This window comes from Sus scrofa, chromosome 10 (genome assembly GCF_054392235.1).
Source record: "Sus scrofa isolate SSC_HxYL_T2T_F1_AM1 chromosome 10, Sscrofa_HxYL_maternal_Yorkshire_Landrace_v2.0, whole genome shotgun sequence".
Taxonomy (NCBI): Eukaryota; Metazoa; Chordata; class Mammalia; order Artiodactyla; family Suidae; genus Sus; species Sus scrofa.
In genome coordinates, this window is record NC_139392.1 from 95,921,993 (window position 1) to 95,941,486 (window position 19,494).

Here is a 19,494-nt window from a genome sequence, read left to right on the forward strand (position 1 = left end):
GCATCTTGTCTATATGCTTCTGTCAGAGACCCACAGAGAAATGTCAAATACATGAAAACAGCTAGACAGCAAATTCAACCAAGATGAGTGCCGTAAGCATGTGGCACAGTGGAAGAAACTCACTGAGGAACCACGGCTCTTCAGCATCAGTCACTTCTTCCGTACACTGTCGTTACAGCAGCTAAGATAACAACGGCGACAGCGGCAAGCTGTACTTCCCCATCTGCTACCACATGAAGATACGTAAGAGAAAACAGATCAATGTCGACTGGAACGAGAACGCAGTTACCAACTCTGTGAAGAATTCTTGGGAGTTCATGTGCACGATCGCATTTTCTGGTAGATTTTATTTTTCAACTAATATTACTTCCAAAGAAGTAACTTGGGCAATGGCCCTTTTCCTATCTTACAGTAAATCTAATGAGGGAGGAGTTCCTGTCACGGCTCAGTGGTTAGTGAAGCTAACTAGCATCCATGAGGACGTGGGTTCGATCCCTGGCCTTGCTCAGTGGGTTAAGGACCCAGCGTTGCCGTGAGCTGTGGTGTAGGTCACAGACACAGCTCAGATCTCACACTGCTGTGGCTGTGTGGCAGGCCGCTGGCTTCAGCTCCAATCAGACCCCTAGCCTGTGAACCTCCATATGCTGTAGGTGCGACCCTAAAAAGACAAAAGACAAAAAAAAAAAATTAAAAAAAATAAATCTACTGAGGGAATAGAAAGTGGCAGAGAGCTTAAAATAGTTACTAGAAATCATAGGTTTCATAAAATTGATGTAATAAATAAATAAATAATGTGTACCTAGTTTCAACTTCAAAGGCAACCTAAGCACCAAGAGGACTTACAGTTTGGGCTTATGTCTGTCTGTAGTGACAGGAAGAACTCCAGGAGAACTCAGAAATTTCAATGCCAAACATGCCACAAGAGGTCAGAGGTCACATTTTCTAACTGGGGTTTGACCCTAAAGTAAGCAATACACGTAATTAATTGATGTCCTAATCTGAAACACTAACGTGAACGGGACTAAGTCAACCAATCCAATGTCAGTCTAATCATGCTAGCCATAAATGTGGTCACCTCTAGAAACTCAGAATCACAGTTACTCAAGATAGGAAGGAAACAAAAGTTTCAGTTGCTTTCTCCAGCAGTCAACAAAAAACAATTTCACCTCTCCCAATGATGCCAATAATGCTGGCAGAGACTAATATAAAATCTATATTTAATTCAAAAATGTCTTTAAATGATCTTTCAACTACTACTTATAATACTCAAGAAATTCTAATGCTATATTATAATTATCCAAATCAGGTGTGAATAATTTGTTTGGATTAAAGAAGAAAAAGATGACACACGCAACTTATTTTTTTGGATATTAAAATATAGGTGACATTTAGAAAATTAACTTGACAATGAATTACGAATCATATTGGGAATCCTAGCGACTCAAAGTTTAAATTTCATTTTTGATTCTGTTGTCATATGATTCATCTCTTTGCTCTTTGATTTAAAAGCTGTAAAATAAAGGCTAACAGCATGATTTTAAACATAAAAATATGTTATAAATGTTTTACACAAATGCTAAGTAATCAAATATTTCAAAGCTTTAATTTCATGATACCTATCCAAATTTCATAAAATTGATGAGTTCATATGTGCAACTTATAATTTAGCATTTATAGACTTTTAATCTAAAAGACAAGCTACTCTTGCCCATGCTTATCTTCAGCTAAACTAATGTATTTTCTTTTCTATGATAAAATGACTTACTTGTTTCCATTTTATGGTGATTAAATATCGCAAAACTTCCTTCAATTTCTAAAAATGTAAAATGTTTTATTGAGAGGCCAAAATTTATTCATGCTTATTTAGCACCCAATTGAGGTCATGTATGGAATTTTATATCATCATTAAATCAAACTAATAAACATGAGCTTTTAAATCAGAGGCACAGGTTAACCAAAAAAAAAAATCAAACTTCATTCTATATATGTATTCTGATTTCAGACTGAATCTTTTTGTAAAAATACTTTCCATCCTCAAATAATAGAACTTGTTAGTTTCCCTTGGTTATATTTTATAAATACTTGGAATATTCAATAAATCTCAACAGTGATTCTCTATTTTATAGTACTCTTTCTATTCCTTGATAGAACATTAGCAGTTAATAAGGAAAAAAAGAAAAAATTAAAAGAAAGTGGTAAAAAAAAGACTTAGGACTCTTTCTGAGGACGGTGCAATGACAACCAATAGGAAGCTACTGCTATGAACCCTACAAGACATGAGCAGATTAGGTGACAGAAACATTTGCAACATAGAAAAAAATCTATTTTATTATAGATACTGTTGTCCCTACTTATCTGATTAACTTTGAGGATCTGAGACATCTACTCACGAAATTTCTTCTTAAATTTCAACACAAATCTTAATATTTTAATGACCCTCTGAGGATGATACTGCTGTAGATTCTGATTTGTCTAGTGTTACATACAAATGTGAAGAATGTTCCTTGGACTTGCCTCTGCTAGAAGCAATTTGTATTGTTTTTATCTCTGCTTTAGGACTTCAGAAAATATCTAGTGTCTTTAAGTAATTTTTTTTTTTTTTAAGAAAAATGAAAGACTGCTGTGAGCTGGGAAGACAATGGAAATAGCATGGTTTTTAATGTCTCCAAAACTCCTAGACAAAGTTACCAGACAAGTTAGCAAAAAATCAGACAACCCCACCCTTGGATAACGTAAACAACAAAATTAAGTGATGAGAATCCCCATGAATCCCCAAATCTGAGCAGGTGAGGAGAAATCTCCAAGAGCTACAATCCCAACTGGTACGGAAACCTGTATAGGAAATAGCAGACCACCTACTGGAACTGAGCACAGAAGGATAAAATAACCAACAGGCAGTCACTGGAAAGCAACGCGGGCCAACTTGAGAGCAGCAGTTCAAGCTGGATAGGGTTTTACACACTCCTATTTCAGGTAACTGATGGTAATGCATGAATTCATGGTAAAATCTTCAGGGGCTGGAGTATAATGAGCACCATGAACAGTCAAAAGCCCCCTGCCAGTACAGAGCCCCAGAGTGCAGAGGAATCGCTAGTAACAGAAGTATTTAAAACTGAGGTCGGGTCATAAAGAACCACAGTGTAAGGACACTGGGTACAAAGGAAACTCTTCTGCAAAAAGGTAAAGAAAAATCAAGAAACCATGAGAAATACGAGACCATATTTTTGGCACTTCATAACAACGACATAAGGAGGTTTAGAGCCATATGTAGAAAAACCACTCTCAACCACTTTTCTCTGGTACAAATTCTGGAAAACTGATTTTCACATCAAAATGGCCAATGTAAAAGGGCCGTGGCTGAAGGAACAGAACATTCTCAATATGAAAGCAGGCCCAGGAGACATGCCTACAAACACAGATGAGAAGTACATGAAAAAGAAGTAAAGTGTAAACTAAGAAGGCACACAAGAATACAGCAGAAAACGTCATAAACAGAAGTTGTAAAGAAAGGAAACGTTACAAACCAAAAACATATAGCCGCTTTATTCGTAACTGCCCACCTGAAAATGTCAAATACAGAGACGGTAGGAAAAGAAACCAACACAGTATAAGAGAAGGCCCCAATCTGGAGCTCCCGTCATGGCACAGTGGTTAATGAATCCAACTAGGAACCATGAGGTTGCGGATTCGATCCCTGGCCTTGCTCAGCGGGTTAAGCATCCGGTGTTGGCGTTGCCGTGAGCTGTGGTATAGGTTGCAGATGCGGCTCGGATCCGCGTTGCTGTGGCTGTGGTGTAGGCCGGCGGCTACAGCTCCGATTAGACCCCTAGCCTGGGAACCTCCACATGCCATGCGAGCGACCCTAGAAAAGGAAAAAAGACAAAAAAAAAAAAAAAAAAAAAAGAGAGAGAGAGAGAGAGAGAGAAGGCCCCAATAAATAGCAAAATAATAACTACCTATACAAGGTAACAATAATACATAAATGATACACATACAAGTGACACTTGAACAACACAAAGGTTAGAGGTGCCCTCCCCACCCCACACAGTCAAAAGTCTGTACCTGTCTTTACAGTCGGCCCTCTGCGTCTCTGGTTCCACATGTGCATCCAGCCGTGGACCATGCAGTCTTATACCACATGTTTAAGGAAAGAAACCCACACAAAAGTGGACATGTGCAGTTCAACCCATGTTGTGGAAGGGCCAAGTGTGTAATTTTTAAAGTAAAATTTTCAACATTTCAAAATTCATATTAAAGGGCTACTGTGTACCCAAGAAAAACCTAGAATGGGAGTTCCCGTCTTGGTGCAGAGGAAACAAATCTGACCAGGAACCATGACGTTGTGGGTTTGATCTCTGGGGATCAAAATGGGTTGAGGATCCGGTGTTGCCGTGAGCTATGTTTAGGTCGCAGACGTGGCTTGGATCAGGCATTGCCGTGGCTATAGTGCAGCCTGGCAGCTATAGCTCCAATTAAACCCCTAGCCTGGGAACCTCCATGTGCTGTGGGTGCAGTCTTAAAAAGACAAAAGACAAAAAAGAAAAACCTAGAATGATCAACATTGAGACATACAGTCAAATTACTAAGACTTTAAAGAAAAAAAATTTGTGATTCTAGGCAAAAGACAAAGTCACAACAGAAAATCAGTTGTCATCAGATTTTTGTCAGCAATGCCTTAAGCCAGAATATACAACACATATAAGAACCTCAAACAAAGAAAGTAAAAGCTAAGGATTTTATATCCCACCAAACTGACTTTCAAGTAAAAAGACTGCAGACCAATTGTTACTAATATGCAGGAATTCGGAAATTTATTCCCAGGAAGTCTCCCAGATGGTTCTGCCACTATGGTAAAGAGTACGAGGCTTGGCTTCCTCAAAAAAAACTAAAAACAGAATTACCATACAATCCACCAATTCTACTCAGTGTTTATCCAAAGAAAATGAAATCACTGTCTTAAAAAGATATCTGCACCCCTCCCCCCTGTTCACAGCAGCATTATTTACAAGTCAAGACAAGGAAACAACCTAAGTGTCTATCAGTAAACCAGTGGATAAAGAAAATCTGGTGTATACCTTTTCAACGGGATACCCTTCAGCCATCAAAATGGAGAGCCTATCATTTTGTGAAAATGTGGCCAGACCTAGGGGCCATTATGCTAAGTGAATTAAGTCAAAGACCAATACTGTATAATCTATACAATCTCACGTGTATGTAGATTCTCTAAAAACAACAACAAAACCAAAACCTAAGCTCACAGATGCAGAGAACACACTGGCAGTTGGCAGAGGCAGGGCTGGGGGTGGGCAAAATGAGTGAAGGCGGCCCAAAGGCACAAACTTCCAGTAAGTCAGTAAGTTCCAGGGATGTAAAGTATGGTACGGTGACTACCGCTAACAACATAAAATTGTTGAGAGAGTAAGTCTTAAAAGTTTTCTTCACCAAAAAAAAATGTCCTAACTATGTGAGATGATGAATGTTAACTAAATTTACTGTGTTTATTATGAATTTATTATATACAGTGTTGTATGTCAACTGTATCTCAATAAAATTGGAGGGGTGCAGGGGAGAAAAAGTTTTTAAAAAGAATCTACTAGAAAATGAACTTTAGGCATAGGTAAGCAGAAAAATAAACATTTATTTGGTGAAGTAGGAATAAATGGCAGTTGTAAGAAAGAAAGTGTAATATGTAATAGCTATATTCTGACAGTTTAGAATCAGTACAACTGCTTAAAAGCAGATGAAACAATTTATATGGTTTCTATGAAACAAATTATTACAGTGTTGGTGCTGTTATTCTCAGATGGCTTGGTATACAGTGTTGCATGATATTCTAAAATGTTGTCATTAATTATAATCAAATTTCTTTAAATGGGATCATTCTATATATCTAGTTCCATAATCTGCTTTTGTAACATTAACGAAAAATTCCCTAATTGTTGTGGATACGCATAAATACATAATATTCATCTCAAATAAAATAAAATAAAATGTTATCATTCATGATGTCCTTAAAAACCATGACTCTTACTGTATAAGAAAGGAGATATAGATTTTAGATAGTTCAGTAAAAACCAGTAGCCATAAATTCAAGGGGAAAATATCAGTATGAATTCATGACGCGGTCTTTCTTTTACGATTGTATGTATTTCCTGTTAACCAAAAGGCCTAAAAAGAGACCGATCTGGCAGCAATCAGCACACTAAGGGTCTAAAAATGCTCTTGAAGCAGTTCCTAACTGGGAGAAACCACAGTCCTTTGGATAAATCAGTGATTCCAAGCCTGGGGCAGGATGTATCCTAAATGAGCCTAAAAAAATCCTGTCATAATGGAAAGCAGAGAGCAACTTCAGGAACCAACATGAAGAGGCCCTAACTGGTCAAAGAAGGGAAAACTTAAGCATCAATAGGGATTATGTAAGGAATGGTCTGAAATACATCAAATGTATTCAAACACATCTATTCCAAATGACAAACAAACACAAACACCCTCCCCCCCCCACACACACACTAACGGGTTACCATGAGAGGATGCCATTATGAAAATTGGTAAATAAAAGAATCAGTTATTCCACCTTTCCAATATGAACCATACCACATATGTAAGTGATGGGAAGTTTATGTCCTTCTAGAAGTAGCAGTCTAGCTAAAAAAGAAATGGTGAAATTAGTTTATCACTATTTTGCAATCCCTAATGAAGTACTGGATCTAGCCTCTGTGCACCAGGCTTAGCATTCATCTTGCCAGGTGAAAAGCAGCAGACATGACGGCTGCTGAGGGCAGAACACATCACCCACCTATGAAGAAGCCTCTAAGATCAATTATTAATTTCCATGAGATGCAGAGGAATGGGTACCATTCAGCAGGTTAAAGGGTACCACAGGGATGCAATTAGCAAGGGCAGACTACGGGAAAAGAGGGAGAAAATGAACCAGTTCCTTCAATAAATAAATTGCAAAGGAAAACAACAAAAATGATGTAGGAGAAACCTCTGTTAAAAATGACTTAAGAGACATTTCAAATAAAAACAAGCAGAGCTAAATCATTATACAGAAGTAAACTACAGTGTTTAGGATGTATCAAGCTCCAAAATATAAACCACCATGACCTTAAAGGCCAAAACTTTTAAATGTATGAAAGTTGTACAGCTTTTGTTTTTATAATGGAGTCACTCACCAGTCAAATAGAGAGTGAAACTTAATGACTAATATATATTCTTTACAATAACTCTACTAAAGGCTTCAGTAATTTCAGATATTTGGAAAGTCTGAAAGGTACCTCTATGTTCAGACTTGGCTATAACTAACCAGAGCACCTTGATTTTAAATTAATTTAAGACTTGAAAAGCATTTACCTACTTAGAATACAGAATAAGATTATTAGGCTTTAAAGCAAAAGACCTGACTTCCTGTCTTGGTCCAATGCTTCTTCCTAACTTACTTGGCAAGGGTTATGAGCAAGGAAATTAACACTGCTCAGAAGCCAAGGCACCAGGCTAGGCAATTATCTAGACAGCTCCTTTCTGTGGCTGAGGGACTGGCATGGAAGTAAGTACACCTATGACTAGTGTTAGGAAAGACATATAAGATGCTATGAATGCACCCCCATAATAAAAAGGAGGGGAGTTCCTGTCGTGGCACAGTGGTTAGCGAATCCAACTAGGAACCATGAGGTTTCGGGTTCGATCCCTGGCCTCACTCAGTGGGTTAAGGATCTGGCGTTGCCGTGAGCTGTGGTGTAGGTCACAGACTTGGCTCAGATCTGGCGTTGCTGTGGCTGTGGTGTAGGCCAGTGGCTACAGCTCTGATTGAACCCCTAGCCTGGGAACCTCCATATGCCGTGGGTGCGGGCCTAGAAAAGGAAAAAAGACAAAAAAAATAAAAATAAAAAGGAGGATGGCCTACTCTCAGATGAGAAGAGATAGAAGGAACAGCAGGAACCACTCCAACACTCTCTGATTTTCTTATTATTTTTCGTCTCTGTGTAAGACTGATAAAACAATGGCTATTTGGCAGGTAAACAAATTTACTCATATTTATCTTAAGTTCTGTGATGAACATGAAGGGAAATAAGCCTTGGTAACCTTAGGTTGTACTGATGAGGAAAGGAAAAGAGAAGGCTTATCAACAAATCATCATGGACTTCCCATCGTGGCGCAAATGGAAACAAATCTGACTAGTGTCCATGAGGATGCAGGTTCGATCCCTGGCCTTGCTCAGTGGGTTAAGCATCCAGTGTTGCCACGAGCTGTGGTGTAGGTCACAGATGCGGCTCGGATCCTGCGTTGCTGTGGCTGTGGTGTAGGCCGGCAGTTGTGGGTCCAATTTGACCCCTAGCCTGGGAACTTTCATATGCCACAGGTATGGCCCTAAAAAGCAAAAATAAATAAATAAATAAATAAACCCCCCAAAACCAAAAAACAATCCTCTGTGTCCAAAAGGAAGAGGTGTGAAAGGCTGTCAACAGCCTCTGCAGCCTCACAATTTAACAAGTGTACACATGCGCACACACATGACAGTCATCCAAAGACAGTAATCTTGTCAGCCAAACTCTGTACATTGCCACCTGAGAGATCACTAGAGCTCCCCAGAGAATGTCTCTAGAGCTTTTAGAAAAAGATGCCATGGACTGATACGAAGTAATACCCTGAGAAGTTGAAATAGTTCGGATAAAATTAAACAACTTTAAAAAATTAAATCCAAAGAACAATATAATATTTCTGTATTCTTCTATAAGTAATTTTTTATATACTTCAACTATGCTTTTTCTTTTAAAAAAAAAAAAAAATCCCAACCAGGAGTTCCCGTTGTGGCTGAGTGGTTAACAAACCTGACTAGCATCCATGAGGACACGGGTTCGATCCCTGGCCTCAATCAGTGGGTTAAGGATCCAACGTTGCCGTGAGCTGTGGTGTAGGTGGCAGACAAGGCTCAGATCTGGTGTTGCTGTGGTTGTGGCACAGGCCAGCAGCTGCAGCTCCGATCTGACCTCTAGCCCAGGAATTCCCATGTGCCGAGGGTGTGGCCCTAAAAAGACAAAAAAAAAAAAAAAAAAAAAAAAAAAAAAAAAGAAAGAAAGAAAAAAGAAACCAACCATTTTGAGGTTTTTACAACACACATAAAGTCATTTATTCCTATTTCCCACATAGCTATTACCTATTCGCTCCCCTTCCACTTGCCTTTAGGGGCTAGGAGTTGCACACGCACAACTCTAAGCCATTCAAAGGTAAATACAGGGTTAGAGCAATATATAGCATTATGTCTCTTGCTCCTGTCTTTTCCCTCTTAAGTAAACTTTATAAGCTTCTTTGCCAGAATACGACCAAGGGACAGAAACAGATGGTACTTAAATTTGTTACTTATTAATAAGGACAAAAATAAGCACTTAATGTGCTTTCGTAAATCATCTGTTTTCCGTTTTATGGGCACATCTAAAGAATGCACTGGAGGAACAGGTATAAAGAAATTCTACCTAAATTACCAAACCTATCATTCAAACATTGTAAAAAGATTAATTTAGCTTTATTCCTTTAAAAATACCAGAGAAACAAAACAAAATCAAGTTCTATTTGAAGACTCCCTTGTAATTAGTATATAACATGTAAACAGAGTATTCATAGAGTCATCTGATTTTTTTCTATTCTGAATCTTAGACTTTCAAGATAAATAGCATTGGAAAACAGAAAAACAAAACAAAACTTTCTGCCTGAAGGTTTATTTAATATAACTTCTGAAGTATAGAACTGTTAAAAATTATGTGTTAGTGCACTACAAACTAGTAAGATATTAGTTACTAGACCTACCGTGTTGCATGGTAGGTATTTACTTTATCTACTGTATATTAAAATGAATGATCAACAGCAGACTTTTAGATCGTTTACATAAAAGTGATTAATTGAAAGCCTTTTTTAATAAAAGACAAATAAAAACTTGTTTTCAAGAGGTACAAAATTCTGGTAACTAAAAATCTATTAGTATACTATTAAAAACAGTGCATCTAATATTCATTTATACAACCTCTCAATACAAGTTGCTCATGTATGTGTCAGTATGTTTTCCTAACAACCTTCTACTCCGGCAAGGCAAAAAGTGACTGCTACTTTGTACCAAAAACTGATTAGCATAATTGATAAATAAATAATTTTGGGACCTTCCTCCAAAGCCTCATATAAAATTTCACAGAGATTTTTTTGTTTAAAATTACTTACTTTGTAATACGGTCAATGTTGGCAATTTGCTTCTGATTTCTTATAATCTCAATGGCTGCCCAAAGATGCTGGATAGCTTTTGTATCCGCCTGCCGTCTTTTTGTTAAGCGTGCCATGACCTGCTTACTCCTTTAGCTGTAGCAATATACAAAAACATAAGGGAAAGGCAAGGATTACAAAGTGAATTATCGTCAATTTAAGTAACACTATCAGAGCCTCAGTATATATAATATGGCCAAGTTTTTATTTTCTAGCATTCATATTACCAATGACTCTATAAAAATATTCACTGCATTACTTCACAAAGAATGACACTGTGAGACCAAACAGTTAAATGGGTCTTCCCAAGAAAAACAGTGGCTACCTTACAACAACATGCCAAAGAGACAGACATCTAGAATGTATTCTTTATTATATTCGTGGTTTACATGTTTCAATGTAATACAGACATACTGATAATGAAAAAATTCCTTTAAAAAGCAAAAAACCATAAACAGAAAATAGAGACTAGCTGAGGTGTGAAAGGCTGGGGCTGCTATACTAGAGTGGACCCACATTGTTAGAGATGTCCAGATGCCTCGATTAGCTGTTGGTCATTCACTGTGTTACTAGGAAACATCATTTCTAATTTATTCAAATGTCTATATTCTTTCCTTTTTCTTTTTAGGGTCACACCTACGGCACATGGAGGTGCCCCAGCTAGGGGTCGAATTGGAGCTACAGCTGCCGGTTTACCCTACAGCCACAGCAATGCTGGATCTGAGCAGCATCTGCCACCTACGCTGCAGCTTGTGGCAACATGAGATCTTAATCCAATGAGCAAGGCCAGGATCAAAACTGCATCCTTACAGACACTATGTTGGGTTCTTAACCCTCTGAGCCACAACGGGAACTCCCAAATCTCAATATTCTGAATAAATGGTGGAAAATGGCCACCAGCTGTGTTCTGGCAAGACTTGGGGAAAATGGGTTTGCAGCCTGAATGTCTGATGAGTGATGATATTGCAGAAAGAGGCTGCACGCCTAGACTCTCCACTGGACACACAGAGGACTATTAGTTCACTGAGAACCTGACCCTAAACTATACAGGTTATGATGTTGGAGCCCTTAGGCAAAAGGCAAACATCAGAACTTTGGGGGGCTGAAATCACCCTGACCTGGCCTTTCTTATTTCTTAAGGGAAGAGAATAAGTGAGAGAAACACATTCTTGGCACCTCACTGTGTTCCATGACCGGCCAATAGAACCTTACAAATCTTTTTCTCCACCTCTACATTTCTTTTCATAGCTACATCAGTTCTCCTTTTTTCTCCAATAAACCCAAATAAAGCTAGCAGCTGCCATCAAAGCTAAACTATAGACTCACTTCTGGGAGTCTAGGATCAGTCAGGGTCCTAGAACAAGAAGGTGTTTTTCGGAATTATAAAATCAATTCAGAATCAAAATCTAACACCAGCATTCAAGTTTTAAAGAAAATTTAAGGAAAATTAGTTGGTTCAGTATAAACTTCAATATGAAACTAAAACCTTTTCTAAATAATTTATGATTGTGTCTGTTTTAGAAAGTAACCAATTTAAAATGTATAGAAACTTCTCAGTTTAAGTGCACTGTGTGAAAGTATCAACTTTCCAAATCTTAAAAGCATTATGGTAAGGAATTTACTGGTAAGAATATAAAATGTTAGAAAGTGATATCTAATAGTGAACTGTAACAATAAAACCTGTGAGGTTGCACAAAATTTCAGCCATTCTCACACGCTTAAAAAATATAGTTGCCTATTTTGTGTAAGGCAATGTTCTAAACACAATGAAGTATTTTAAAATGTATAAACTCTGGTTCCTTGAAAGAAAATAACATACACGGAACTGCTCCTCATAATTATGTCACACAGACATACATGGTCCAAATCTATGCTGTGAGAATTCAGACAAGAGAGACCACTTCTCTCTTGGGTAACAGTGAAGAATGGAAAATATGTGGGAAAATATCAAATAAAACCTCTTAATTTCTTGAAAAGATAACTGTTTAAAGCAAAGATAAAAATAATTCTTAGGTATCATTAGGTTTATAACATATGTAGAAGTAAAAACAGACAATAACACTTTCCCCGAGGAGGGAAAGAACAGTAAATAATTATGTCATTGTAAATTCTTACATTTTATGTGAAGTGGTATGTATTATATTAATTCAACATGAAGTAGAGTAAATTGAGGATGCATATTATAATCCCTGGGACAAACACTACGGAATACAAGGAGGTATAGCTGACAAACAATTCAACTTATAAGATGTTTTCAAAATACATATAGGTAACATTAAAGAGCAATTTATCCAGAACTACAGAAAATACGTAACAGCAAAGCTTTTAAAAATACTAAAATTAATAGCAAATATAACCATTAACATAACAACCAGAAGAATACAGTAGAAATTGGGAGCAGACATCACTTAATTCCTAGAAACTGTTAACATCAAGAGTAAAGAATTAAGCAATGCTACACTGCAGGAAAGCAGAGGTAAAGGTAAAGCCAAAGTTTTTGAGATCCACCCAACCAAGTCACACAGACAGATTCGTCCTTTACCAAAAGCAGACCACGAGGCAGATGCTCACAGTTATTAACCCAAGGAAAGCACGGCAAAGATGCAAACTGAAGCCAGGTAGATACAGTGAGGCTTGAGGCATGTTATCAAAATACCCCAAACAATCTGACCTATTAAAACAAGATCTCTTTAAAGTACAATCACTGAAGTTCTCCTTTCTTATGAAGCCTAAAGTCATTCATTTCAGGCATGCCTGTTGTATGACAGGCATCCTTCTATGCTCTGGGAAAATAATAATACGGTAAGCAGACAAAAATCTTTCCATTATCTAGTAAATATGATTAATAATGTGGCTAGATATAAGAAGAATAATTTAGGTGTTTATCAATAAAAAGATAATCTTAAAAATTAGATTCTTAGATTCTGCGTACTGACAGAAGCTAAGCTTATCATTTAAGGACTTCATTTATCTGACCAAACCAAACTTTTCAGTCTATTCTACCCTGAATGTATATTGTATTACTACTAAACTGAACTACTCAAAACTCCTAAGTATGTCTATAACTCTCTTTGCTTAAGCAGTTCTCTCTGCCTAGAATGCTCTCCCTGAACCTTTACTAATTACTAAAAAAATTCTGTTCTTTCTAGAAATTACTATCAGGCAAATGTTCCCAACCAACCCTTCCCCCAGAAGCAAGCGCAATTCTCTTATGAATTCTAATTGTAATTTATTTATCCATCTCTTATAAATGTATTTATTGCCTTGTACAGATAACTTAAAATCCCTAGAAAGAATTTATTAATTCAAGTAAGAAAAGGTGTGTCTAGTTTATTTTTCATCTGTTGCCCAAGGTGCCCAACCTGGTTATAAACACGATAAACTTTTGATGTGGAACCATAAAATTCAACTTTCCAGTTATGTTCGATAAACAACAAAGTCCCAGAGTAAGCCTTTAAGTTGTATTAAAAATTAAGACATCAAAAAGAAAGACAAGAAAACTAGCAAATATGTAGAATTCAGTCCTCAATTGTTTTTTAGCTCCAACATATCTGAGGACTACGACAGACTCCCTTCAGGAAGAGAAGCTCCTTAGAGCAGTGATTCTCCAGAGTCCTATAGTTTAAAAAACAAACGTATAAAACCAAAACTTCCCAGTAAAATCTCCATTTTCCTTCATTGTGATACAATGCCCTTAAAATGTACCATCTTAACCACGTTCAAGCATACAGTTTAGGGGTCTTAATACGTTCATACTGCTGCACAACCATCATGACTATCCATCTCACAATTCATTTCACCTTTTTGAAATGAAATTCATACAACATACAACAGGCATGTCATACAACAGGCATGCCTGAAATGAATGACTTTAGGCTTCACCAGGCAAACACTACAGCCCCGTCCTCAGCCCCAGCCCCTGGCAGCCACGACTCTGCTTTGGGTTTAGGACTGTGCTGACCCTAAGTGCCTCAAAGAGGAGGAACCGCACAGTGTCCGTCCATCTCCGAGCGCAGTGTCCATGAAATCCACCCACACAGCAGCATACTGCACACTCCTCTTCCTTTTTAAGGTTGAATAATATTCCACTGCAGTTCCCACTGTGGCCCGATGGGTTAAGAATCCGACTGCAGGCGTTCCCGTCGTGGCGCAGTGGCTAACAAATCCGACTAGGAACCATGAGGTTGTGGGTTCGGTCCCTGCCCTTGCTCAGTGGATTGACGATCCAGCATTGCCATGAGCTGTGGTGTAGGTCGCAGATGTGGCTCGGATCCTGCGTTGCCGTGGCTCTGGCGCAGGCTGGCAGCTACAGCTCCGATTCGACCCCTAGCCTGGGAACCTCCATATGCCGCAGGAGTGGCCCAAGAAAAGGCAAAAAGACAAAAAAAGAAAAAAGAAAAAAGAATCCGACTGCAGGGGTTTGTGTCACTGTGGAAGCACAGGTTTGATTCCCCAGCTCCATACACTTGGTTAAAGCATCTGGCATTGCACAGCATAGGTCTCAGCTGTGGCTCGGATTCAATCACTGGCCTGGAAACTTCCATATGCCATGGGTGCAGCCATAAAATAAATAACAATAATATTCTATTGAATGCATACACCCCATTTTGCTTATCCATTCATCTGCGGATGGACCCGCTTTAGCTCTTGTAACTCTGCTACAAACATGTGTATACAAATGTTTTGAGACTCTGCTTTCAATTCTTTTGGGCGTATACCCAGAAGAGGAACTGCTGCATTATGTGGTAATTCTACTTTTAATTTTTTGAGGAACTATCACACTGTTTTCCACAGCAGCTGCATTATTGTATGTTCCCACCAATGACACACAAGGGTTCCAATTTCTCCACATCTTCATCAATATACAATTTTCTGGGTTTTGACACTAGTTATTCAAATAGGCATAAAGTTGGTCCAAGTAACTCTGGCAAGGCCCCAGGCAATCCCGTTATTCTCTACCCCTACAAATCCAATTCAATGCAATCCCATTTATATAAGTAACTTGCTTTCTATCATACAAATGCCACAAAAAAGAAAAAAATAAAATAAAAGAATAAAAGAGAAAGAAAGTCAGGAAAAACTTAAAAATAAGTAAAATTAACCAAAGTATTACTGGTGACAAATACATATGTGGGAAAACTTTTTTTTTTATTAAGCTGCTCCTGCAGGCAGAGGTTCCCAGGGCAGGGACTGAACTTGAGCCACAGCACTGACAACACTGAATCCTTAACCACTAGGCCACCAGGGAACTCTGAAAACGTTTTATTGCAAGGAGAAGGTAAACATGATGTGTGAGCAAGGGGATAGTTGAGGGCAGGGGAAAGAGAATGCGCTGAGAAGGAACACACTGGGAGAATACACAGCATCAAATACGTTCTGATTTTTACTTTTGGTTGGGGGATTCAAATTTTTGTTTTATTACTATGTCATCTAACAAATATATACAAATTCTGGAGTATTTACATTAAATGTTGCATAAAATTTAAAAAGTAATCCCATTGTATAATCTGCATTTCTTTGTAATTTAGTTTAGGTTAAAATTTTCCCAAACTTTATTAGCAATTTGAAGTTATTTTTTACTGATAGTCTATTCATACTATTTTCCCATTTACATATTAATTTCTTTATATATTCAAGTTAGTCATAAAATACTTTTGTCATTTAGAAAACAAAGAGAAATTATACTGAAATCTAGCTATATATTCCCTTACGTTGTCTTTATGATTACAAGTCTTTCCATACTAAGGCCAGAAAAATATTCAGCTTATTTTTCCTCTTTTCCATAATTTTTTTAGAAATACTGACTTCTTAATCCATCTTGGAATAAATTTTTTAAGTATTAATATTAATAAACTTTATTTTTAAGGGCTGCTTTAGGTTCATGACAAAATGCAGCAGAAAACACAAAGCCTCTCATGTGGCCACAACCTCCGTGATGGTCAACATCCCAAACCAGGGGGCACATTTCCTACAGTCAAGGAACCTGCACTGACACACCACTCTCACCCGAAGCCCAGAGCTGACTGCCAGTGGTGTATTTCACACACGCATGAAGATGTGTATCCACCATTAAAACATTATACAGAAGAGTTGCTCTGTCCTAAAAATCTGTGCTTCACCTACTCGCCTCTCCCTCTCCCTCCAATCCCTAGCAACCATTAGCCCTCTTCTCCATTGTTTTACCTTTTCTAGAATGTCATACAGCTGGGATCATATAGGACACAGCCTTTTCAAATTAGCTTCTTTCACTTATAATGTGGACTTAAGGTTCCTCCATGCCCTTTCAAGGCTTGGTAACTCATTTCTCTTTATTGCTGAATAATGTCCCATCGTCTAGAATCCCATCCATTTATTTATCCATTTATGTTGAGGGACATCTTGGTTATTTCTCCATTTTGACAATTACAACTAAAGCTGCTATAAACATCCTTGTGTAGGTTTCTGTGTGTCAGTAAGTAACTACCACTGCAGTTCAGTCTAAACTACTGAACTGTATGCTAAGAGTATAATAAATAGTTTAATTTATTAGGACACTGACAAACTGTCTTCCTCCACAGTGGCTGGACCACTTCGCACTCCCACCAGCAGTGAGTGAGTGTCCTGTTGCTCCACACCCTCATCAGCAGTTGGTGGCGTCAGGGTTTGGGATCTTAGCCATTCTAGTAGATACAGTGCCAAATCAATGTTTTAATTTCCAATTCTCTAGTAACAGATGATGTTGAACATCTTTTCATATGCTTACTTTACATCTGTATGCCATCTTCGGTGAGGTATCAATTCAAGTTTTTTGCTTATTTTTTAATCAGCTTGTTCACTTTCTTAATGTGGAGTTTTAAGATTGTTTTGTGTACTTCTATCAGTCTGTGGCTTGACCTCTCAGTGTCTCGTGACACTGTCTTTCACAAACCAGAAGTTTTTACTTATTTATTTTTTTGTCTCTTGTCTTTTTAGCGCCACACTCGCAGCATGTGGAGGTTCCCAGGCTAGGGGTCTAATTGGAGCTACAGCTGCCAGCCTGCACCACAGCAACACCAGATCTCAGCCGCATCTGCGACCTACACCACAGCTCACATCCTTAACCCACTAAGCCGAGGCCAGGGATCGAACCTGCAACCTCATGGTTCCTAGTAAGATTCGTTTCTGCTGCACCATGACAGGAACTCTCAGAAGTCCAAAGTCCAGCTTACCAATTATTTCTTGGGTGGAGTCTTGGTGTTTTATCTAAAAAGTCATCACCTACCTAAGGTCATCTAGGTTTTCCTCCTCTGTTATCTTCTAGAAGTTTTATAGTTTTGCATTTTACATTTACATCCATGACCCATTTTGAGTTAATTTTGGTAATGAGTATAAGGTCTGTGCTTAGATTCATTTTTCTATATGTGTGGCTGTCCAGTTGTTCTGGCAGCATTTGATGAAAGGACTATCTTGGCTTCACTGAAATACCTTTGTTCCTTTGTCAAAGATAATCTAGCTATTTGAGCTCTCTTGCGGCAAAGTGGGTTAAGGATCCAGTGTTGTCACTGCAGCAGCTTGGTTTGCTACTGTGGCACAGGTTCCACCCCTGGCTTGGGAATTTCCACATGCTACAGACATGACCAAAAAAAGTCACCTAACTATTAATGTAGGTCTATATCTGGGCTCTCTATTCTCTTCCATTGATCTACTTGCCTATTAGTTCACCAATATCACACTGTTTTCATTACTGCAGCTTTATAATAAGTCTTGAAGTTGGGTAGTATCAAACCCTGATTTTGCTCCTCTCCTCCAATACTGAGCTGGTTGTCCTGGGTCTTTTGCCTCTCCATACAAACTTTAGAATCAGTTCATCATCAGTGTCCACAAAATTACTTCCTGGGATTTTATTTTTTTATTATTTATTTACTTATTTATTTTTTGCCATCCCCACAGCATGTGGAAGTTCCTGGGCCAGGGAGTGACAATGCCAGATCCTTGACCCACTGGGCCCTAAGAAAGCTCCAGTTCCTGGGATTCTGACTGGGATAGCACTGAACCTAGAAATCGAGTCGGGAAGAGCTGACATCTTGACAATACTTGTCTTCCTATCCGTTGACAAGAGTTCTCTCTCCCCTTCTTTAGTTCTTTGACTTTTGTTCATCTTGTTTTCCTCACACAGATCTCATATACTTAAGCATGTCTTTTTTGGATTTTAATGTAAATGGTAGTGTGTTCTAAATTTCAAATTCAACTTGTTCATTGCTGGTATATAGTAAAGTGATCAAGACTTCTGTATATTAACTTTACCCTACAACCTTACTATAATTGCTTATTGTTTCTGAAAGTTCTTTTAATCAATTCTTTTGTATTTTCTTCATAAACAATTATGTCATCTGCAGAGACAGCTTTACTTCTTCACTCCAAATCTGGATACTTTTATTACCCGGTCTCATCTTACTGCATTAGCTAGGATATTCAGAACAGTATTAGAAAGCAGTGGTGAGAAGGGGCATCTTTGCCGCCTTCTTGATCTTAGTGGGAAACCTGTGAGCTTCTCACCATAGAAATATGCTGTTAACGTAGGTTTTTTGTGGACTGGTCTGTGTCAAGTTGGAGATTCCCCTCTATTCCTAGTTTGCTGTGAGTTTTTATAACGAATGAATACTGACTTTTGTCAAATAAATTAGACCAAAAAAATTTGTCAAATTTTTTCTGTATCTGTTGAAATAATCACGTGATTTTTTCTTCTTGGACTAACTGATTTTCAAATGCTGAAGCAGCCTTGCATACCTGGGACAAATCCCACTTGGTCGTGGTATGTAAACTTCTTGTACAATATTGGATGCACTTTGCAAACATCTTGTTCAATACTTTTACATTTACGTTAGAGATACTGGCTTACAGTACAGTGTTATTGCTTTTTTCCTTCTGAAGTGTCTTTGTCTGATTTGGGTATTACGGTAATACTGTCCTCGAAGAATGAATTAGGAAGTACTGCCTCTACTTGTACCACCTAGAAGAGACTGAAGAGACTACGTATCATTTCTTCCAACGTTTGGTAGAATGTTCCAGTGGACACATCTGAGCACAGTTCTGTTTTTAAAGGTTATTAATTACTGATTCAATTTCTTTAAAAAACATAAGCCTATTCAGGTTGCCTGCTTCTTGTAAGAGTTCTGGCAGATTCTGCCTTTCAAGGAGTTGGTCTATTTCAAATTTGTTATCAAATCTGTCACCATACTGTGATTCATACTACTCCTTTTATTATCTTTTTACGGTCCAGAAGCAGTAGTA

At 38.0% G+C, this 19,494-nt stretch overlaps 1 protein-coding gene across 43 annotated transcripts in view; it reads right to left on the minus strand.

Annotated features, from left to right (window-relative positions):
• The window catches only part of ZMYND11 (zinc finger MYND-type containing 11), a 134,815-nt gene that overhangs the window by 64,175 nt on the left and 51,146 nt on the right, over positions 1-19,494 (minus strand). For 42 of the 43 annotated variants that reach the window (XM_084980668.1, XM_084980662.1, XM_084980650.1 and 39 more), the window contains one exon: positions 10,207-10,341. In XM_084980668.1, coding sequence (XP_084836794.1) covers positions 10,207-10,322 — 116 coding nt within the window. In that variant the 5' untranslated portion in view covers positions 10,323-10,341. Of the gene's footprint in view, positions 1-8,828; positions 8,855-10,206; positions 10,342-19,494 lie in introns of those variants that run through there. The other variant, XM_084980657.1, reaches the window with a different exon arrangement.